Below are 24209 nucleotides of genomic sequence, written 5' to 3'. Positions count from 1 at the left end.
ACATAAAATTACATAGGCGCATAACCATAAGCATAAAGAAATTGATTGGTCCACAAATATATGCATAAGAAAATGAACCAATCAATTTTCTTATGCTTATGGTTATGCGCCTATGCAATTTTATGTGCTTCCACCTTAAGGTTGTAAGCCCGTAGTCGTAAGAAATTGACCAATCACAGTTGATTATTCTCCTGAACTTCAACTGGGATTGGTCAATTTCTTACGACTACGGCCTTACAACCTTATGCTACGGCCATTGTAGACGACCCTTTAAAGCCGGTTATACAATAGCTGTTGTAAGTCGGGTGTCGTAAGAGTTGACCAATCGTATTCGATTATTCTTCTCTAAAATCAACTGTGATTGGTTAACTCTTACGACACCCGACTTACGACAGCTATTGTATAACCGGCTTAAAGCGTCGTCTACAATGGGAGTAATATCGGTGGAGTAAGGCGTAAGATTAGGAGTAAGCGAATGGTTTTTTTCCATTTCGCCTTACTACACCGATAAAACTGTCTTACTTCCTACTCTGACATCTTATTATATACATTTCGTAGGAAGTAAGACAGTTTTATCGGTGTAGTAAGGCGAAATAAAAAAAAACCATTCGCTTACTCCTAATCTTACGCCTTACTCCACCGATATTACTCCCATTGTAGACGACGCTTTAGTGTTTGATTGACCAATCAGGATAAAAGAGCACAAAAGTTTCCTAATTGGCTGACTAACTAATAGAACTCTATTCCACTTGAGTAGAGTTTTCGAACACGTTCCCAAAATGCTAGTACCAAATTGATAAGAAAAAGGAAACGGCCAATTAAAACTAATGGCGTTTTCGAATGGTCGGTTTGACCCGACCATTCGAAAACGCCATAAAGTGCTGCTACATTTCTTTGGCTCATGGGCAAAGGCCGCATCCAGCGGACTCAACAGTTACTAGGTTTTCCGATGTAATCCGACACTGATTGGTCGGATCTGAAAGTAGAAACCAATCATGTTCGATTGCCACTTGACGGTTGAATCCGCTGAGTGTGGCCAATGGTAACCATACTTCGAAAGAATGTAACCATACATTCCTCGGAAGAATGGTTGTGATTGGTCAATGGACGTTTAGTAAACTACCGCGGAGCGATTAAACCCGCCGACCATTCGAAAACGCCAAGTTTTTTTCCGCCAAGATGTGAATGCGCCCTTGTGCTTGTGTGCCGGCGTCGGCATATATATGTATGTATGCATGCACATATGTACATACGTATGTACAAATCATATCAAGAAAATGGCGCTTTCTTGTGCTAGTGAGTGTTGTGAGCGCACAAAATAATTTGTAATTGAGCTAATCTTTCACTTTTCGGCATAATATTTAAGTTTACATGTTATCAATTAACAATAAAATTAATTTTATCGTAAAGAAAATCTTGCAATATGTCCGCCAATTTTGTACACCGACAAAATTGGCGAGCATAACCTGAAAATTACCGCATAAATTAGTGTCAAAAAACCGCAAAATTGGTTACGGCACGTTAATCGTTATATATAAAAAAAATCGCATATACTAGTAAAAATGAAAAAAATATAATAATAGAATATATGATTTAGATGTAAGAGGAGATTTTTACAAGGCCTACATATTATCGAATTTATTATATAGATATTATTTTATTAGTATAAATATTTATATATATATATATATATATATATATATATATATATATACACACACACACACACACACACACACACACAATGCAGATTTAGAATTTATTTTCGTTTATTTTGTTATATACATTTTAATATTCACAAAAGATTTACAATTGATCAAAAATTATAATATAGTAATATTTAGTAAAAATTTTATTATAAATAATTTTTGTAATTTGCAGTTTCTAATGAGGTACCGGAACATCCAGTAGTATCCCCTGCTTCTGGATCAATATTCGAAAGGCGTCTTGTTGAAAAATATGTAGCTGAGAATGGAGTGGATCCTATTAATGGCAAAGAACTTACTATTGAACAGCTTATTGATATCAAAAGTATTTTAAATTTTACTTATTTAATATAAAATGTTTATGTATATGTGTAATTTTTTATGTATAATTATCAAAATCTATTATTTGTTACAGCAACTCCAATTGTCAAACCTAAACCACCTAGCGCAACGTCCATTCCAGCGATATTAAAAAACTTACAAGATGAATGGGATGCTGTTATGTTACATTCATTTACATTGCGACAACAACTTCAAACTGCAAGACAAGAATTGTCTCATGCATTGTATCAGCATGATGCAGCTTGTCGAGTCATTGCTAGATTGACAAAGGAAGTTACCGCTGCTAGAGAAGCTCTGGCCACTCTCAAGCCACAGGCTGGAATCGTTCAAGCTGCTACAATCCCACAACCTGTATGTTATTATTACCAGATTATTCTTTATTAAAATATTGCTTAAACGATAAATATTAATTATCTTATCGATATATCTTAATTATAACATACTTGTTATAATTATATTTAAATGTATGTACACAAACGCACACATTACAATTATAAATTTATTACAAATTATATTACACAATTATGTTACACAAATTATATTTACTACGAATAAATTATGTTATAAATTGTAGGAAACGTAAACAAATTCATACCTGCTATTAATAATTGGAAATATTTGTAGTTTTTCATTTTATTAATTTTTAATTAGTTGCAAATTTGCATTTTCTTTAGGCTGTGGCAGTAGAAGCTGGTGGCACAGCAGCCCAACCAATGGAACAGGCTGGCATCACTGAAGATGTAATTCAGAAACTACAAGAACGAGCGACTGTTCTCACTCAAGAGCGAAAGCGACGTGGACGTTCAGTGCCAGAAGATTTAATGCCTCAGGATAGTATCCGGTCATTCCAAACTCTCGCATCGCATCCTGTAGGAACTTTTTTTATATGTTTTTTGATATGTCTTTAAAAATTTATTATTTCACTACTGTCATATAAGTCGTTGATTTCAACAAATTTCAATGTGTATTTGTTGTGTATATGTGTGTGTATGACTGACAATCTAATTCTTCTAATGTTTGATTCCTCATCAGTAATCTCTTACTGACAATCTTTATATTTAATATTTCTATATTGAACATTTTATATTTTTCATAATAATAATTTTTTTATATAAAAATGATACCATTACAATTATATTTATTATTTCCAATTGACAATGTTAAATTTGACGAATATTATTATTGTTGTTGTTATTATTGTTATTTTATTATTATTATTAATTAAATATTATATAATTTTTGCAGGGACTGCATTCTGCTAGTGTACCAGGAATCTTAGCGCTCGACATTCACAGCGCAGATACCAGCAAGATTCTAACGGGTGGCGCCGACAAGAATGCTACTGTTTTCAACAAAGACACTGAACAAGTAGTGGCAATTCTCAAAGGTCACACAAAGAAGGTAGGTAATCTCATCTCACTGCTTCTTCAAGCGAATTTTAATTTCTTTTCGATGCATTTACAGGTTACACGCGTTATCTATCATCCAGAGGAAGATGTAGTAATGACCGCTTCACCTGATACTACGATTCGTGTATGGAACGTTGGTACCAGTCAGACGACTTTATTACTGAAGGCTCACGATGCTCCAGTAACCGGATTATCTCTACATCCGACCGGTGATTATCTATTGAGCTCGTCTCTGGATCAACATTGGGCCTTCTCGGATATACGTACCGGCAGATTATTGACTAAAGTACGTTTCGAATAGTCTTGGTATATACAGTTATATTAAGTCGCAAAGTTACATCGTTTTAGAAAAAAAAGAGCGCTTGATAATTACGTTACTAAAAATAGACATTAAATATGTATATGTATTTCTCTATATAAAAAGGATGTGCCTAAATTGTTTAAAGGTGGCAGGACAAACGGGACAACCGCTGACTACGGCGCAGTTTCATCCTGACGGTCTAATTTTCGGTACTGGCACAGCAGATTCTCAAGTGAAAATCTGGGACTTGAAAGAACAATCTAACGTTGCAAATTTCCCTGGTCATACCGGCCCGATCACAGCGATTAGTTTCTCCGAGAATGGATATTATTTGGCGACTGCTGCGGAGGACTCGTGCGTTAAACTCTGGGATTTGCGCAAGCTAAAGAACTTTAAGACGCTGCAATTGGAGGAATCTTACGAAGTGAAGGACATTTGCTTCGACCAAAGCGGAACTTATTTGGCTGTAGCAGGGACAGATGTGAGGTAAATTTTTTTAATTTTTAGTAGTATTGCTAGTATTTTGATAACTAAATATTTTTTACAATAATGATAATAATGATTAGGAATTAATTATATATATATTAACTAATAAAATAAATATTTTATCTCTGTGAAAGTGTTTTATCTCTGTGAAATGTATTAATACATTAATATGTATTAATATCTGATAAATTATAAATTTGCATTTTTATATTACTCTATTTATATATAATTTATATATAATAATACAAATTAACTTGAACTAGTTGGTATATTATCACCACGCACATATACATTATTTTTAGGATATATCTTTGTAAACAATGGCAAGAACTGAAAGTTTTGAACGATCACACGGCAGCAGCTACTGGCGTTCGTTTTGGAAAACACGCGCAATACATTGCATCCACCAGTATGGACAGAACTCTGAAACTTTATGGCTTGTCATAGACAACTAAACCGATAAGAAGAAACTAGAAGAAATATACGTATTTCATATATTATTTAATACCAAATTAGATTATTCTAAATGGAACCGATCAATTTTGATGACTCATTGAATTTCTTTTATATACAGTTTAAATCTTTTTCATATACAATAGAATAGACTCCTTTGGGCCCGTTAATTTTGATATCCCTCTGCACATATTTTTACATACATTAATGTCGCGTTTTTCATTTGTTGCTGTATAATAATGGTCAGCTAACCGATCGCGGATGCAGCCGTACTGATATTCACTATATTTGACCGCTTGGGATAAAATGTTATCCTGCATATGTGAAACGACAACTGCATTCGCGCAAGTACATGGCAATTTGACAGTTTCGCGCTAAGGTGTGAGAATATATATACGTATATTCATTAATTTTTTTTCAGAAATTTTCTATTCCTTTCATTCCATAGGACCAAAATTAATAAAAACACACTATATATTGGCAGAAAAAGTTTATAAAAGATGGAAAATGTCTAAAATCATAAAAAAGATCAATTTTAAAACCCATATCTATAGTAGACCTTGTAAATTATAAAACTTACTCTTTTCCCCTTTAAATAAGAATAGTTTGTGACTACTTGAAGAATTTCTGGATATTCTTCATTTTAGACAAAGATTCAAAATATTGCATCAATGTTTTATTATAATTTTTACATTAATATTTGGTAATATTAATGTAATATTTGTAAATTGAATGACATGTGCGATATTATGTCAAATCTTTAATTATTAAGTTATAGATGTCCGCGACTTTTGAAGAATAAATATTTTATACAGCAATAAAAACATGTTTGATATATTTTTCATGTATGTTTTTATTGTATGTATTCTTTTTTTTTTTTATTTCATCTGCAAATGTACGAAAACACAATAAAAGTAAAATATGTCGAATTTGCGAATATATATGTGTAACAAAATAATAAAATTATAAAGAAACTTTTATAATAAAATAAGATTGGAATTTTTTCAAAATAGTCCTTAGATAAGATATAAGAAAGAAAAATGAACATGTGCATTTATTAAACAATCAAAATTTATTTGAGAGATCAACATCTCTTCAATTTATCAAAATTATTCAATTTTTTAATTGTTGTCTATGTCGTTATTGAAAAAATGGGAAACGCAAATCAGTGTCTCTGAGATTCTTCTCGATCCATTTGTCTGCCCTTGTGTTGAGTTCTGGAGTAAACAAGTCCTTCCACCCATCAATACCACCTTTCCTGACAAAATTTCCCTCGTCTATAATGCTACAGGCTCTTAATTCAGAACCATTGACCATGGGATTATTGCGAAAATTTTCTATCTTCAGGTAATCTGCGACTTTATTTATCTCTTCATCGTTATATGTTTTGCCTAAGAATTTTGCTACTTTCTTAATTGCCTTTGGAAAATCCTGGAAGACATTTAATACAAATTTTATTCCAATACATGCGTTACACAAAAGTTTAGGAAATGGGAGAAGGAAAAAATCAGTTAATAAATAGTCTGATAAATTATTAACCAAACAAGTGCGTGTGTGTGGGTGTGGGTGTGTGTGTGTGTATACATATTTTAGGTTTAAAGCACAGACTTTTATATATTATATTAGTCTGTTAACACGTGATCATATCTCATATGGTAAGATGTAAAACAAGAGCAGGTATTTATAATATATTTAATTAATAATATATAATAAAGGGCATATATATAAAGGGCAGAATTAATATATGTAATGTAATCTGTAGTTTACAATATACAGGGTGTCCCATTTTAAATAAGACCTCAAATATCTCCCGAATAATACGTTTTACAGAAAAATGTTTCAGACAAAAGTTGTATGGTTTCGAGGGGGCCATAAGATGGTACCATTGGTTTGACCTTGAAGAGTCATTTGAAGGTCACTTCAATTTTTTAAATGGAACACCCTATATATTTTTGCACATTCTTGTAGCTCATCTCGAGAGCTTTTCAAAACATTATAATTAAGTTAGTTTTCATTAAGTACTTTCCGAGTTATGAGGCTTGAAATAATTTCTTAATTTTACATAAACCGTAAAATATCTTGTAAAATATTCATTTTTCGATTATCTTACCTTAATACTTTTATGTACAAAATAATGAGAAGAATCAATTGGTGTAAAGAAAACACATAATTGTTTCGAAAAAAAAAAATGTAATTGTTAATTGCAAATTACATTTTTTCTTTCGAAACAATTATGTGTTTTCTTTACACCAATTGATTCCTCTCATTATTTTGTACATAAAAGTATTAAGGTAAGATAATCAAAAAATGAATATTTTACAAGATATTTTACGGTTTATGTAAAATTAAGAAATTATTTCAAGCCTCATAACTCGGAAAGTACTTAATGAAAACTAACTTAATTATAGTGTTTTGGAAAGCTCTCGAGATGAGCTACAAGAATATGCAAAAGCATAGAGGGTGTCCCATTTAAAAAGTTGGAGGTGACCGTCACGTGATCTTCAAATGACTCTTCAAGGTCAAACCAATGGTACCATCTTATGACCCCCTCGAAACCATACAACTTTTGTCTGAAACATTTTTCTGTAAAACGTATTATTCGAGAGATATTTGAGGTCGTTATTTAAAATGGGACACCCTGTATATCTAAAAAATAAAAAAAGAATATATTTACATGTATCATTTCCTCGTAGAAAAGAAACAAAACATTTGGATGATCTTTCAAATTCCACGCTTCTTTCAAATGAGCAAAGTATGGACTCCAAGGTGCTACAAAAATTAATTACATTAAAAATCTATTCATTCATTCATTGATAGAAAATTATTTAACTAATTGTAAGAAACAAATGGGCATGAGAGGCAAATTTTTTATTAATAGATATACAGTACATATCACATGAAAATAGAAAAATTTCAATTATTCATCCATTCATGATTCTTAATTTGTCACTTATTTGCTTGACACATAATAATAATATATAATTCTAAAATTAGATTATATCCTGTAGTTGTAAATTTCTTTAGAATTTAAATGTCTTTCATTAATTAATGTTTTTCAGAAATTATTTATCGAGAAAAAAATTATGTTTTAATGATATTTAACAGATGTACGAAAAGACTTGTATAATTTTTATAAAATACAATATAAAACATAGATATATAAAATGATACAAAATATCATTAACTAAAAAATTACTATACAAATTTAAAAATATTTAAAATTAAACATAAAAGTACACATCTTTTAAAATCATATAAATTAACTTGTTATACACACATAAAAATTTATAATTACAATATATATATATATATATATATATATATATATATATATATATATATAATTAAAAATATAAAAATGCGTCTTTAAAAAAAATAAATAAAAAACTTGACGCACATTCTGTCACCTCTTATATAACTATAATTTAAATAATAAAAATATCTATAGTGCAATACAGAAATCACATATGATTGTCTAAATTTTATTCTACTTACTACGGTCATTCTCAAAAAAGTTCCAAAAAGTGGGGAAGTCGCCGATATATCCTTGCGTCTTTATCGCTTGATTCCAGTAGTACCAGGACACGGCAACATCTTTTGGATTACGAGCCACGTAAACAACCTTTAAGAAAAATGCGGAATCATAATATTTGCCAATAAGGTTTCCCAATTTTCTGCTATTACCTTGCAACCAATGTCTAAAAGACCAGGCAACATGCTAAATGGAAAGTGAGATTTAATAAATCTGGGCGATGGAATCGCGGCAACCATCTCGTAGCCAGGTTTAGTTATCTCTCGACATAGCTGTTCCTTCAAGAAATCGCCTTTATTAATTTCAAGGAATTCGCGTGTCACTTCGGGATGGTTGAACATGCTGAATTCGAGAAAGGGAAACCTCTCACACAGTAGTTTTTTTCCCGCAGTATGAAAATCCAAATTATTTGATAACAACCAGATCAATTCTTGAGTGAGAGTAGTTCCTTTAAAAGAAAAAAATCAAATAATTTCTTATTTCCTTTATCAAACAATGGTAACAAAATATTTAATTTAAAAGCATAGTACCCCTAATTACGAAAAATTGAAAAATTAATGAAAAAACATTTGAGAAATATTGGGATGTTAATTAAAAGATATATAAGAAATCAGAACTTTTTAATTAAAAGATATCTGTAAAGTTAAATATCTTTGTCTTTCTTTTGACATGTTTATTGTTTAAGTGTAGAATATGTTGTCATATATTAGATTTAGATCAACAAATCACTCACAATTACAGTTCGCAACAAATCACGATTACATTCAATTATGCACTAATCGGTGCAGAATATAATTATACCTGATCTTGGATACGATAACACCCAAGTATCGTTCGGCTTGGCTTTAAAATTGTAGAAACCAATGCCTTCTTTTATAAATTTGAAAGGGAAAAAATATTTTTTCGGGCCTACTAAAACAAAGCCAGTTCTTTCGCCTTTGAATTTTTTTAATATTTTTATCGTCTCCATATCAGGCAAAAGCTCGTATTTTGGAATCTGCTCGGCCATGTGTCTTTTGTCTTTTATTTCTTCCAATCTTGATTGCGATTTAACGTAGTTAGCAACAATATTTCACACAATTGCAATTAATGAGAAAAATTGATTGTTGATAATTATTCGACAAATTATGCGCGAGGATTATCAGGAATCTCCGAATATGTCAACCCTCGAAGAGATCCGATCACGTGCTTCCTTTGCTTTCGAGATTTATTTTTTCACTGATTACTGATTACTTTTCATTGTCATATTTTACCAGTGCACTTATCTTATCATCAGTGATTTTGTGTAAATGCATAAATTACGAAAACGTTAATGTAATTGCAGTGCACGCAAGTTTTTCGCGATCATACATGTATTGACCTTGAATTAAAGAAATTCTGCTTTATCTTATAATGTACAAGCGACACAATATACAATATTGATTATAAGGATTAAAAATATCAATTTTCATCAACTATGATGATAACGTTTTCTATCTACGACGCGTTAAGACATCAACTTTCTGACTGAATTAAAAAGAATCCGGTAGTAGAACTTGCTGGTAATGACCTCGAATAAAAATTCAGGTCAGCCGGTTAACTTTCTCCAATTTACCGTGCCTTGTACTTTCTTCTTGAAAAATGCAGCGATTCTTTTTCATTTTTAATTAAGATTATCGAAGAAACACTTAGCGCACAATATAGCTTTACTCATTTATTTGCGAAAATTCCAATCCTTTCCTTCCACGATTTAATTCCTGTACGCTTAACGCCAAATGTGGAATATACAGGCTAATAAAAGAGCACACAAAAAAAACAAATAAATTTGTTTTATTGCATTACTAACTTATTGTATAAAGTAAAATACAATTTATATAGTGAAAATTTAAGATATATCAATATGTAGAAAAACTAGAGAAGTATGAGTAAAAAAATAAGTCGATCAATCTATCTATCTAAAACAAATGACGCATAGAAATTTCAATTTGCTAAAATTATTTAAAATATAAATATAACTAAAATGATATTATTATATATATATATGTATATTCAGTCTTATATTATTTCCTCCTTGTCTATTTTTTACAATTTTTTATCAAATCTATTGAATAGAAAATTTACAGCTTGGAATAAATGTAAAATTGTGAAAAAAGATTTAAAACTTAAAACAAACATATTAAATCATTGTCTTTCACTAAAGCAGGTAATAGATGCAAGATAATAGTTGTATGTAGAATAATAATATGTAGAAAATCTATCTAATTATAAGCTTAATGAAAATAAAAGCGTTAGTAACTTACAAGTAAACTTATCCTTGTATTACTCGTCGATTTTATTGAAACTTAGAATACTTGTAGAATAGTCAAAAATAATGTAGGCATGGTAGGTATTTTTTTATACCGGCAATGGTGCAATTTCAGGGGTGAAAACTACCCTTTATATTTATAAGTACGAATAATTAACTCATTGCATTTAAGTTCACGGTATTAGAATTTTTTTTTTCATTTGAGAAATAATAAGGGGTTTTTTATGTGTTCACTGGAAACAAATTCCATGTAAAAATTATAAAATGGCGGATCAAATTTGACGATCTAATCTGGCGAATAAAATACTCTTGTCTTGCTCTTCGTTGAATCCAAAAATAATCAACAAAGAGATAGCGAGAATCTATCTCCATTTTATTTTTTTTAATTAATTTTTAACACATTTGTTTTACTTATTTATTTTGTTTTTTCTTGTAATTACATGATGATTTTTCACGCCTTTCTTATATTTTTCAAGTTTTATATTTTTTCGCAATGAAACAATGTGCAAAAAAAATTCTTTTATACACAAAGAATTTGCACACCAAGTACATTTTATGACTGCTACATTATGCATTATTGTGTATAAAAGAATTTTACGACGAATTTTATTACGAAACAATATTATCACACTTCAATTACTTATTCATAATCAGCTATCTTCTCTTCGGTTTATAAATCTGTTCAAGTATTCGTGGTATATACAATAAAAGTGAATATTTACGAGAGAAATCACTTGAGTTTGACAAGTAGATCAGAGCTATCCACCTTTTGCATATTTCGGCTGATTTTTTTTTTTTTTGCATAATCATTTCTCCAAAAATATAAAACCAAAGACATATGAAAGACACGAAAAATGATGTAATTACAAAGAAAAAATAAAAAATGTAATTTAAAAATTTATTTTAAAAATTATTTAAAGAAATGAAATAGACTCTCGTCATCTCCTCGTTGATTATTTCTGGATTGAACAAAGAGCAAAACAAGATTATTTTATTAAGTCGCCATATTTGATCCGCCATTCTAAAATTTTCACATCGAATTTGCTTTCAGTCACATGGAAAACCTCTTATCTTCAAAATTGAAAGAAAATTTTAATACCGTGAACTTAAAATACATTGAGTTAATTATTCGTACTTATATAAATACAAAGAGTAATTTTCACCCCTGAAATTGTACCATTGCCGATAATATAAAAGAAATACGTGTCTATTATTTTTCATTATTCTACAAATATACAAAATTTCAATAAAATTAGCAAGTAACACAAAGATAGGTTTACTTTATGGATGTAGTATACATGAATTCCAAATTCAATGCCCTTTGTTTTGCCGTCTAACTGAATGAAGCCAACATCTAGAAAGAGAGCGAGAATAGAGAGGCTATTTCCTCTTTCTCTCTCTTTTACAATTCGTTTGTGCAGAGAGAGAGAGAGAGAGAGACAAAGAACAGAGGGGCTAGATTATCTGTCTCTTTCTATATGTTGGCTTCACTTTTTTGGCCATATGAATCCATGTATACTATATACGTTCATGGTTTATTTGCAAATAGAACGACGCTCAACGAAGACGATGCGCGTTTCTTGCGCTTTTTGGTCAAAGTAAACACCGATTATCAGTCTTATTCCAATACAATCTAATAGTCATTAAAATATCATGTATCATTTTTGCCGATTCTCGAGAAATTTTTTTAAGAATATTGATATTTTGACATAATTTTGCATGATAATACAACAATAGATTTTGTTCTATTTTTTTCAAGAGATTTATAAAAAAAGCAAAAATAAGAACGAAATATATCTAGGTATTCGTCTCTATGACTGTTGATTACTAATGAGAGATGATTAAAAAGAAGGAATATTTCTCACTTTCAATTTACCGTTCTATACAATTTGGAAAACACCGCCATTTCTCTTGCGAAATAGGAAATATTCTCAATTTTTTGTCGATCGAAGCCCACATTGGACGGTTATTTGGATTGGCACGATTTGCATCGCGTCATATGTGTTTTCATATTGTCGCGGCGATTATGCTTCCTGCCGCAACCCGGACATTCATAACTGATAATTAAGAAGATTATACGCAATTACAATTATTTGTATTATTTAAAATATGCTAATTTTAATTTTATTTTTAATCGCAATTTTATCATTTTATTATAATCATATTAAAATTATATTTTAATCATGTATCACAGTTGTTCCGTTAATGCTTAATTGTAACAATTGTGTAGTTTAAAATTCTTATTTATTCTATCCCATGTATGTGTATGTATTTAATATTTATTTTGAAAATATCTCACCTGGGCGGATTATGCACTTTATTATGAGCAGCCAAATGCGATTGTTGAGCGAACAATTTTTCGCAAACGAAGCATTTGTATTTTCGGATACCCTCGTGTTTCAGGAGATGCTCGTTCAGAATATGTTTACTTTTATATGCTTTAGGGCATTTTGTGCATTTATAATTAGCCTCTTTGTGAGCCTACAATATTAGCAATATAATTAATAAAACGCTTAACATTAATATCTGGTTTTTACTGTGAATTTATCAAAATATATGCCAAGCACTATAAATTTGCTATCACACATGTTGTTATTTAAATTCAATTACTTGGATAATGTATCTTTTATTAATGTATTATATTAGAAAGAAATCGTATGATTTTTCGAAATCTTAATTAACATAGGGATTGACTATTTTGAGGAAAGAATTTTCTAAAAATTTCAAATTTTTCAATGTTTTCCAGATTTTAGATATTCCTGATTCAATATATAAGAAGGATTCTAATAATGAATATTTTCTTACATTCATATGATTATGCAAAGCTTTTCTGGACTTGTACACTTTATTACATATTTTGCAGATATAATCCTGTACGTGCACTTTCTTACAGTGTGCTTCCAGAGCTTTCTCATTCGACAAGCGAACCCGACAAATATCACATGTCACATTGTTTTCATTATGAATACGCATATGTGCGCGCATCCTTAAGCGTGAGTGAAAGGTTTTGTCACAAATACTGCAAGGAATATCCTATAATAGTAAAAAATATTATTTAAAATGAGAAGAAACAAAGAATCAACGATAATTTATTACAATAACAACAAAAATTACGATTGTGTAATAAAATTACAGAAAACGTAACTATAATTTATTCATTATACGATATACATTAATACTTATATATATATATATATATATATATATATATATATATATATATATATATATATATAATGAATCACATAAAATTATCGATTTCTTGTATAAGTTAAAAATGTCAAGAATAAATTTTTTTCTTGTACGAGATTGTATTTTTGGAAAGATTGGAATATTGAGAATTTAGAAACATAATTATAATTTGAAAATGTCAAAATACTAATAACATACTTATGTTTTCAAACTCTAATAATTTTTAACAACCTTATGTCGTCAAATTCATTTCAACAGCATTTACTTTTCGACACTTTTAATACAATTTGCATAATTAGTTTACGGTATTGATGCGATTAATCTGCTTAATGATACAATCGATTAATCTATTTATTAAATCACAATGCATAAATGGAGATAGAAAATTTATTTTATAAAATATTTTATATTATATAATAATATCTTCTTATATTTTATTATTAAACTGTGAAAAACTGATCTTACATACATCTTTAATTTTTAATTCTTATAATTATTCTCTGCTAACGTTGCAATTTCGATAAATAGTAATATACTTTTTCATTACATATTTTAACTATGTGTGTGTGTGTGTGTGTATTATGGTCTATCATCTTTAATTTAAAAAAAGAACATGGCTACAATTATGGTGGGATTCCATTTAACAAAGTAAATTAATTTACCTTGCTTGACATGTGGGTGTCCATATGATTGCTCAAGGCCTGTCGGCTAGTGCTGGAAAAATTGCACATTTCGCATTTATATGGTCGTACGCCAATGTGAATATTGACATGCTCCTTCAAAAGTGCAAAAGTCGCGTATTGTTTCGAGCACAATTTGCAAGCAAACGGCTTAATTTTCAAATGACTTTTTCTAATGTGACAGCGAACATTACTAAGAGTCACTGTCGAATAGCTGCACTTTTTACATTTGTACGGCTTGATGTTAAGATGCGCCCAGATATGCACCTAGCGAAAAAAATAATTTCAAGAATTAAAATTAAAAAATAGAAAGCTTAGAAAGTTATATAATAACAATTAAATCACATATATTTTTACAAAAAATAAGAGAATTTTGCATTAATTTTACTAAAATATTCAATTACAAGCAAGTGCTAATCACCATAAATAATGATTATATAAATATAGTCTTTATATAATCTAAAAAAATTAATAATTAATAATTAAATGAAGTCAATTATTAAATTGGTTATTGTGATAAAATCTTAGATTGAACATGTTATTGAACATGCTATTAAGCATTAGCCTTTGGTAAAAAGATCGAACAAAAACATGAGAAACGTGAAGAATGTTTTGAATCGTAAAAACAAAAATTCACAAAACGTACACATATAGAAAACAAAGTAAACATAAATTTTCGCCTCATCATGCGTATATACAATTTACCTCACACTTATCCAGTCTAGAATATTTTGCAGGACAAATATTGCACTCGATATTATTTTTATCCCGCACTGTTATGTTGCTCCGCACCTCCTCTGCATACTTTTTCATAATGTCTACGTCTACCAGATAGTATGTTTCTATGATCTGTTTTTGTTCGTCGGTAATCAACTCGGAAATTTTGCTGCACTTGCGTCTCACCTTGCATTCGTTGATTATCGATGACGATCCGGATAAGGCAGTGCTCTCGTTATTATGGAGAAAGATCGTATTCGATTCAAGAGGGCAAGCTTTTTTTGGTGCATTTGGAACGATCGGAAGAGACTTTCCGATATTATCCGGCACCGCGAGTTTACTAGATTCAAAATTGTTGCTTTTATTTGATTCTGCCTCATCACCAGGCGGTGGACTGTTGTTTACCGCAATATTCGTGACATTCTTGGGTTTGTCCGCTTCGCATGACCTAAGAGACCAATCCAAGGAATGAACCCATACCGTTGAATTATTGAGCAAAGAAGCAGGTAATATCCTTGAGCTCGAATTTTCAGATAATAAGTACTCCTTCTTGATGTCGATTTCCTGCCTCACCGTCTTTTCAACACCCACTGTCTCTTTCTGCGCTAGAGCATTTCGTTTATTCTCCTGGATGCCGACAGGTTGTTCTTGCGCCCATAAACTTGTGTCATTCGGGCAAATTTCGCGTAAACAGCTTCGTCTAAGGTAGTTTCCACGACTATGATTTTTTAATGATTCCTAGTACAAAAAAAAGATATATATATATGTGTGTGTGTGTGTGTGTGTGTGAGCGCGCGCGCGCGCGCCTGTAAGTGGTGCTATTTTACACGCGGCGCGCACACACACACACACGCACATACATACATAATCTTTTCCAAGAGATAATTAAAGATAATCGTGTTAAATTTTTAAAGCTAAGTTTTAACACTAACATTGATACTCAGCGAGCCTGCGTTAGTCAAATGAGTGTTTTTGCTCAAATTCTCCGACGATAAGGTCCTTATCTGACGTTTATTCACGTTGCTCCTTGACGATATAGTGTTTTCTTTGTCCTCAACGTTTTTATCGTCGTTGGTTTCCTCCTTTTAATTATAAACAAATTTTTAAAAAATGTGATTAAGAGCGTTTTATGCATAATGCTCTTATAATTTTATGTGGAAGTGCTGGATATTAATCCATTTATTAAGATGCAAAAGGATTGATGAATGATAATGGTAGATTCTGAATAAATAATTACATTTTTGAATTTCTGACATACATAAATTACATAAATTCTAATATATTATCATTGAGTCGTTTTTTTGTGTAAATTTTATTGCAAAAACGATTTAGTACTTACAATAGTAGACCAGAGTTTCTTTTGAATTTCATGGCAATTGTCGTAGAACGCGCACGTAAAATTTAACTTTTCAAAGCAAAGTCTACAAATTTGTTGCGGCATACTGTCATCTTCCTTGATCTGAAATAGTTCAATAAACAGCTTTAATGAAAAAATTACTATTACTAAATTATACTATTTTCTATTATCAATTAATCAATAATATTATATCAATATCTAAAAAAACTTGTAATCTACTAAACATCAAAATTATTACATTATATCAAGATTAATTAGCATAAATTTATAATAAAATCTTTATTACAATGCCTTATATACTATAATTTAAAAATCTTATACTTTAATAGTGCCATTGCAAAAATTCATTTTTGCATTAAGAAAATGGTACGTTATTTGTCAGATTCACGAAAAGAGCAAATAATTAATAATCAAAAGAGATAAAATCTAATCTAATCTCACTCTTTTTCTCTCTCTCTCTCTTTCTGTTTCTTTCTTTGACGATATAAATTAATTTTATTACGGAAAAAGTTTAAGTAAATATCAAAATGTATAAAACTTGATTGTAAAATACATAATCGGATTCGATTACAAGTATAATTAATTATACTTTATATAATGTTAGCACGCATCATTAATAGTCGATGCGGTAAATCTGGGGAGAAAATATTCTATGTATATAAATATTTATTATAGTAAATAAAATAAAATAATAAATAAAACACACACGCATGCACACACACATACACATACATACACGCCCAAAAGTAATTCATATATATAAAATTATTCTCAAAATTATTAGATAACAATAAAATACTTTTCGGTATTTAGAAATTTGCTAATATCCTTTATAAATGTAAAATATCATTGCCGAATCTTCTAAAAGAATAAGAGGTTTTCTACTTCTTTTAAATTAAAAGCTATAAAATATATACAAAATTCTATAAAGGAATTTTATCGTCATTCTTGAATTATATATTTTCTTTGAGAGAAATTAATTGTAACATTTTTTCGTAGATTATTCTGCATTAGTAAGCATAATTTTCCACAAATTAAATTTGTAATTCTAAATTTAATTAATTAATTATAGAAAATATAATTCAAACTATATATGTAAAATTATAATTAATTCATTTTAGAAAACTTGAATATAAAATAAAGCGACACAAGATGTCCCAAAAATATCGTACCTTTATTGAGGCAACGGTGGAATCGTAAAATAGGTTTCTTATAGTGTGTGTGGAAATTTATAATCCTACATATGTACGTACATATATAGGGTTATTGGATCACTTATCAATTACGCATAATTAATATATGAAATATATGAACGTCTCTTCGTCTCGATAAAAAGAGTATCACCTTCTAATCACACATGTGTGTAAAATCGCGCATATTGCTTATTACTTAACTAAGGATATAAGGAAAATAATGTAGTTCGTTATAAATATCTAATCGTAATTTCTTTTACACACGACTCGTAATATAATATAGCATAATAAAAAAACTTTCTTTAATATAACTCGTAATATCTCGTAATCTGTATTCTCTCTTATTTTATTGTCGTTTATTCTAATTTTTTTAAAAATCATCGTGTATATATATAACACTTGTATTAATTGCAATCAGCTTGTTCACAGATTATTTTTTTACATTCAAAACATGAATCAAGGCACTTGTACCATACTTTTTTCGTATAGTTTTTGTATCAATGTTGTTTGTGAGAAGAAGTACGTACGTACGTACATACACACACACACACACACACACACACACACACATACACATTTTACAAAAAATATGTAACATTTTATCTAACACACTAATCTGCATTTAATAATAATATCTATGTTATTTATGTATATGTATATAATATTATTATATTATATTTTTAACAATATTTATTATAAAATGCGTTCTAAAAAATATTGAAACGCACAGATATCGCAACTTTGTGTTTCTTCATGAACACAACTCGTGTAAAGTCATATAGAAAATATCTGCCCTTGTCGTGGGATTATTGATTTTGGAAGCCCTATTCCTAATATATTTCGCGCGCAAACACACACATACGTACACGCACGTACAATATGGTCCATATTCTGAATCCTCTTTTATCGATAAAAGTGCCTCTAAAAGTGGCTTATAAGCCTTCTGATTGGCTATAAGCCACTTTTAGAGGCACTTTTATCGATAAAAGAGGATTCAGAATATGGACCTATGTCATTAAATTTTTAATAAAACTATGCAATTCGATTTAATTATATTTTTTTGGCCGTGAGACGGTAAACGTATTGTCTATTACAAAATAGGGTAAATTTTTCTCGAGCACTCGCTATACTTTGAAGAAAAGTATAAAGAAAGAAAGAACGTACCAACGCAGCACGCTTTTACATACTATGCATCACATTTTGAAATACGATAGATCGATATTTTACTATAAACACTCAAATAGAGAAAGACAGAAGAGATGTAACATTTTCGAAACTTGACAATTCTAATTAATTTTAGAAAGAAAAAGAAAAAAAGGAAAGAAAAGAAATTACTCATAAATGTTGATAAAAGATTCATGCATTATATATTATATAATCTTTAGAGAATAAGAAATTAAAACCGATTGATTATTCTCTACAGAGACAATTAATTTTTTATAGACAAGAGAGAAAACGTCTTTTTATTATTATTTTACTGCTATGCGTGGAAGCGTCAGGAATGACATCGAAAATTTGTCGAAGCACCAATGATATACGCGCAATGAATCGTCTCTCTTGAGCAATGTTTCATCATATTTTTGCCAAGTATTCAATCTCGGAATTTTTCTCCCTCGATCTCTTCCACAATTTCCGCGCAATTCAGTCTATTAAGAAAACTCTCTCTAACATCTCGAATGAATCTTTGACCTCTTCAGTGATGATTCTTCACTATTTCTCATTAATCGATGCGGTAGAGGTTGCCGAATCGTTATTATTGGACGTGCCTTTTTGCTTGCCGGCCGCGCCAATCTTTTTCTCCTCAAAGTGCCGCTTCCGATGTACCTTCATGTTGTCGCGACGATTGAACTTCTTGCCGCACTCGGGACAAGCGTGCGTCTTCTCACCGTGTACGTGGCGATGAGCGGCTAGATGACTCGCTTGTGCAAAATTCGCGCCGCATTCCTGACACACGTGCTTGCGCAAGCCTTCGTGCTTTAACAGGTGCTCGTTGAGAAATGCCTTGGACGCGTAACGATTGTTGCAGATATTACATACAAACGGTTTGGGATTGGAGTGTTGCAGCACGTGAGCCTTATATTTGGAAGCGACTTTAAAGGTCTTGCCGCACGTGTCGCACGTATATGTGGTCGCGTGACGCGTCTTAATGTGCTCGTTCAACACCGATAAGCTGGAGTAGAGATTGTAACAGAAACGGCAGCGAAAATTTCGTCGTTTTTTCATATGAACGCTCGCGATATGGCCGAGTAATCGCGTACGAAACGGAAAGACTTTACCGCAATACTCGCATGCGAGATTCTGCGGTGGTAAATGCGACTTCATATGGATTTGTAACGAAACCTTGTGGTGATAGCTCTGTCCGCAATCTGTACAGCTGTACGGTCGCACGCCTTTGTGAACATTGTCGTGTTCGGCCAGATAAAATTTGGATTTAAATCGTTTCGGACACTTGGGACACTGTATAGGCCTCGGATTGGTGTGCGAGCATCGGATATGCTTCATCACGTCAGACTTGCAAACAAATTTGGCGTTGCAGACGACGCATGTGTACTGCTTGATACCGAGATGCGTTTTTACATGCACCGTGCATTTATCTCGGCGCTCATAAAACTTGCGACAAAGCTTGCACGCATAACCGTTTTGCGTACCGTTCACCACGTGCTCCACGTTGTCGTCTACTTTAATCTCCTCGCCGTCAATCTTGAAGAGCTCCTCCGGATTTTGCGTTGCCTCCAGCTGTTGTTCCAGCTCCGCCAGATCCTTAAGCTTCGCCGCTGCACCACTGCCGTTCTTTGTGGATGTCCCGCTGAGGATGCCACTGATAATGCCATTTACCTCTACGCTGTTGTCGTTCTGCAACAGATTTACGATCGCCGTGTCGACAAGACAATAGCCTTGATCGGGAAAGATTCGCGCTCGCGCTGTCGATACATCGTCATTCTGCTTCTTACACAGCTCCACCGTAAAACTGATATCTTCGGCATCGTTACTCCGATTTCTCGTCTCCTTTACGGAAACCTCGATATCAGGGGAACCAGAAACGATCGTTAATAATTTATCGAACGCCGAGGTCGGCAGCTGAATCGTCGATGATGAGTCTTGCTGATGCTGTTGCTGTAGCTGCTGTTGTTTCGAATTCTGTTTATCCATATTCTCGTTGTTACCGTTACCGTTTACTGAACGAGCATTGATATTATTTTCTACACTATTGTGGCTTCTCAGTCTATTCGCGATTGGAGTCTCCTCGTTATCCGCTGCAGATAATGACGACAACGATGACGAGTCCGCGCTTTGTCTACTTCGAAGCCAATGGCGAATTGGCGATGTTTCTGTTATACTTTGATTCTGTACATTTTTCTCTATATTAGTTTCATCGCTATCTTTGGAAAGTTGTTGTTGTTGTTGTTGTTGTTGACTGCGAAGACTCCTCAAAGTCTTCGAAACGGTGTTTTTCTTCTTTTGCTGCTCCGCCGAATCCTTGACGATGACAACGACATTAGCTTCATTTTGGTTCTCTTCCGCTTGACTACCTCTAGTGGAATTAAGATTTTTTTCAATACTGTTGTTATTATCCGTAGACGATGTGCCCGCCGAGGAAGCTGATTCTTCGTTCTTTACTTCCGCCTAGAGAGAGATCGAATTAAAAATGTACGAGAGTGGGTACCAGAATATGCCTCTATAATTCCGATAATAAATATTTAAGTGCAATTGCACAATCTTGTTTGGATTTTCGTAATATTGTTTCATTAAGAGATATTTTTATATATTAAATCATATTATATCCGTCTGTTATTTTGATATTTCTTAATGATGAATAATCAGAAGAATTTCCAATTGCGTACAAGAGAATCGTAATATATTTTATTAATATTTATCAGCAAAGATTAAAAAACATAGTAATTGCTCGTAAATTGTTAAATATATTTCATTTATTTATATTCATGCGTATATTTTATTACACTGCATTTATTATTCTGTAGCACTTGGAAATTTGTATTTATATTATATTGTATATTATTTGAAAGAGAAATTGATAGAATTGAAAGAATTCTTTGACGATTCTCTCTTATATGATTCAAAGAAAAGAGCAATAGAGCGGTAGATGAAATATAAATAAATACAGAGACTTACAGACTCTGTTAAAGGCGGTAGATTGTACTGATCGTGTAACACTTGTTGGGTGCGCAGACACTCCTCTTGAAAGTCGCAAACGAATTCAAGCTTGCCCAGACATTGAACACAGATCGCCTTGGGCAGAGGATCCCTCTCATCTATCTGCGATTCACAAACAGAAGCAATCTAAGTACTAAAAAATGTACTTGTCTGAGAAAGAACGATATATTGTTGTCATTCCGAATGATTTTTAAATGTACCAACTCTCTTTTTCCCTCTCTCTCTCTCTTTCTCTATCAATGAGATGTTATTCACATTATAGGAAACGCAAACACTACCGCTCTGCTCTATATTCAGTTTACAACATATTTATATTCTAGTACCCACCAAACTCCACGACAACGTCAAGTCTGGAGTTATTGACAAACTTAAATTTATAATTCACACAGTTACATTGTTTGTTACTTACAATTTTAAGAGTACAGTTCGTTATATCCTTTTCTCCAAGGAATATTCACAAAAATTATTCGTACAAATGTAAAAATAATTTGTACAATAATCGTGGCATATTATCGTAGAACACTTGCACATTTAAAAATAAACGCACTTTGTGTGTGTATGTATTGCAATTATCTCACATCTATTTTTCATTCAATAATGATCTCAAAGAAGTTTTTGTCCAAAAATTTCATCGATAAAGCAATTTGCATAAAAGATAATATCTATAACAGATTGCAATGTATATCAGAGTAATTGGAATATATAATGCAATAATATACAAAGTAAATTTTTGATATATTAACAAAATTATTACTTCTAACGAAAAAAAAAATTAAATCAATGTCTTCAATATTACAATATTAATCAATTTCTCTTAAAACTTGGGCACAAATATCATTATCATTAAATACATTACAAATATATATAATTTCTCTCATCAAAGTACAGTAAACACAGATTACAGTTTGTTAATTGAAGAGGTATCTTCTCTTTGTTGACAAAGAAAGCAGAGAGAATGAAGAAAGATTAACAAGAAAAAAACAAATATATATATAAAACAACAAAAGCAAAATTATTTTGATGAGTTATAAAAATACAAAAGAAAATCGCAAAAAAATTCAATGCTTTCAATGCTTTGCTCGTTTCTAATTTATTATTTGCAAGACATCAAAAACTACGTGTGTGTTCACTGTGTTCACGTGCGCGCATTATGTATATTACTCTTCCATACATATAAAGTATATGCTGCACTGTTATACTTTTCTCTGTTATAATTATCTTATAAAACATTGAAGCTAATGACAAATAATTATGATTAAATGTCAAAATCTTGCAGCTCAGTTGGAAACATTGATATCCTTGATATTGCAAATAACTAAAATATGTACCTTTTCTGTACATCAACAAGCGTGAACATACAATATTAAGATATAAACACTCACACATGCAATGTAAACATACGAGTTCTTCAAGTATTGACCAAAAAATGCAGGAGAAAAAAAAGAAAGAACAAAAAGAGCATATAAAGAAATTTGATTCTTTCTTTTTCTGTGCACTCTCTTTTCTCTAATCTTTTAAACATTTTTTTCTAATCTCCTAAAAGCGTGAGCTAAAAGGATGAGAGAGGAACGAGAAAATGTCGAGTGTAGAAAATCCGTGCGGCCGTACGAGATCGAGCAACTCACCAGGATGTTGATTTTTCGGTGGATTTTAAGTCCCAGGTAACGTTTGACGCCCTCCTCACCAAACACGTCGATGTAAATTCTCTCGTATTGGCCGCAAAGCCTGCACATTTTCGCCTCTCCCTCTTCAACATCCATTCTCGTTTATCTCGTCGTGATAAACGCCTGTCTAGATACACGTTGGATTATTTGAAGATAGGAAACGATAGGAAACGACAATAAAGACTAATGTTCGTCGCGTTGTGTATATCGTACCGACGCCACCACACGGATGACGCGATTTCCACACTTTTCTTTCACGGGTGTATGCTTTTCTCTTTTTCCTTTGTTTGTTTTTGTTTTTTTTTGCGAAGGATTCGGTACGATTTGTTTGGAAGTAATGTTAGAACGCGCGTGAATGAGAGGCTACATGAGGAAGGGGCGAAAACGGAGAAGACTACATTGGCGTTACTACTTGCTAACAACGATCTAAAGCCATGGAAAGCTCTCGGAGAGCAACCGCATTCGAGTCAGACTACCGATCGCGCCTGCGCCACGCATGGAGCGTCGACCAATCAGCGGCAATCGCATATACACAAGCTAATCTATTCCTTTTATATCTGCGCTATGTTACACCAAATTATTTATTATTAATTACACTAAATAATAAAGCGGGGAGAACGGAACTTCTGCGTAACCGTAAGCATAAGAAAATTGATTGATTTATTTTCCTCATATATATATTTGTAGACAAATCAATTTTCTTGCAGTTTAGGCCACTAA

The 24209-nt window shown here is 31.6% G+C and overlaps 3 protein-coding genes across 11 annotated transcripts; 1 reads left to right on the top strand and 2 right to left on the bottom strand.

Annotated features, from left to right (window-relative positions):
• The first annotated feature begins 1194 nt into the window (after positions 1-1194).
• Prp19 (pre-mRNA processing factor 19) lies at positions 1195-5107 on the top strand. 3 transcript variants are annotated; one of them, XM_083091551.1, is made up of 8 exons: positions 1195-1296; positions 1882-2031; positions 2122-2399; positions 2723-2917; positions 3294-3449; positions 3513-3743; positions 3904-4244; positions 4547-5107. In XM_083091551.1, exons 1-8 carry the CDS (start codon positions 1224-1226, stop codon positions 4689-4691), a joined length of 1569 nt encoding a protein of 522 aa, XP_082947677.1. In that variant the 5' UTR covers positions 1195-1223; the 3' UTR covers positions 4692-5107. The 3 variants fall into 3 exon arrangements, with proteins under 3 accessions (XP_082947677.1, XP_082947687.1, XP_082947696.1); XM_083091561.1 differs by having other exon boundaries at positions 1266-1325; XM_083091570.1 differs by lacking the exon at positions 1195-1296 and adding an exon at positions 1583-1599.
• Positions 5108-5837: 730 nt separating this feature from the next.
• On the bottom strand, positions 5838-8570 carry LOC145970339 (sulfotransferase 1C4). Its single transcript, XM_083097037.1, has 4 exons — positions 8382-8570; positions 8193-8319; positions 7372-7466; positions 5838-6128 (listed from the first exon to the last, which is right to left on the bottom strand). The coding sequence occupies exons 1-4, from the start codon at positions 8568-8570 to the stop codon at positions 5838-5840; spliced, it is 702 nt and encodes a 233-aa protein (XP_082953163.1).
• Positions 8497-23952, bottom strand: LOC145966981 (uncharacterized). 7 transcript variants are annotated; one of them, XR_014437261.1, is made up of 9 exons: positions 23451-23948; positions 16442-16561; positions 16035-16184; positions 15091-15840; positions 14368-14652; positions 13319-13546; positions 12813-12994; positions 12390-12570; positions 8542-8677 (listed from the first exon to the last, which is right to left on the bottom strand). XR_014437261.1 is itself a non-coding variant. In XM_083091531.1 (8 exons), the coding sequence occupies exons 1-8, from the start codon at positions 23583-23585 to the stop codon at positions 8635-8637; spliced, it is 1893 nt and encodes a 630-aa protein (XP_082947657.1). In that variant the 5' UTR covers positions 23586-23949; the 3' UTR covers positions 8497-8634. The 7 variants fall into 7 exon arrangements, 4 of the variants coding, with proteins under 4 accessions (XP_082947657.1, XP_082947633.1, XP_082947665.1 ...); XR_014437259.1 differs by lacking the exon at positions 8542-8677 and adding an exon at positions 9936-9999 and having other exon boundaries at positions 12379-12570; XR_014437260.1 differs by lacking the exon at positions 8542-8677 and adding an exon at positions 9936-9999.
• Positions 23953-24209: the final 257 nt, after the last annotated feature.

The sequence above is a fragment of the Camponotus vicinus genome, unplaced genomic scaffold (genome assembly GCF_025532165.1).
Source record: "Camponotus vicinus isolate PSW18456_S1 unplaced genomic scaffold, iyCamVici1.0 SCAF_1, whole genome shotgun sequence".
In the NCBI taxonomy this organism is placed as follows: Eukaryota; Metazoa; Arthropoda; class Insecta; order Hymenoptera; family Formicidae; genus Camponotus; species Camponotus vicinus.
The sequence above is the reverse complement of the archived record's forward strand: the minus strand, read 5'-3'. Positions and strand labels throughout refer to the sequence as shown.

Coding starts and splice junctions, on each gene's coding strand:
- Prp19 (XM_083091551.1), top strand. CDS start 1,224: ATGTATGTATGCATGCACATATGTACATACGTATGTACAAATCATATC. Junction 2,032..2,121: donor ACAGCTTATTGATATCAAAA/GTATTTTAAATT, acceptor TATTTGTTACAG/CAACTCCAATTGTCAAACCT. Junction 3,450..3,512: donor TCAAAGGTCACACAAAGAAG/GTAGGTAATCTC, acceptor ATGCATTTACAG/GTTACACGCGTTATCTATCA.
- LOC145970339 (XM_083097037.1), bottom strand. CDS start 8,570: ATGTTCAACCATCCCGAAGTGACACGCGAATTCCTTGAAATTAATAAA. Junction 8,320..8,381: donor TTTTAGACATTGGTTGCAAG/GTAATAGCAGAA, acceptor TTTTTCTTAAAG/GTTGTTTACGTGGCTCGTAA. Junction 6,129..7,371: donor TCTACGAGGAAATGATACAT/GTAAATATATTC, acceptor AATGTCTTCCAG/GATTTTCCAAAGGCAATTAA.
- LOC145966981 (XM_083091502.1), bottom strand. CDS start 23,585: ATGGATGTTGAAGAGGGAGAGGCGAAAATGTGCAGGCTTTGCGGCCAA. Junction 21,928..23,450: donor ACCGAAAAATCAACATCCTG/GTGAGTTGCTCG, acceptor TGTGAATCGCAG/ATAGATGAGAGGGATCCTCT. Junction 21,277..21,783: donor TACCGCCTTTAACAGAGTCT/GTAAGTCTCTGT, acceptor ATCTCTCTCTAG/GCGGAAGTAAAGAACGAAGA.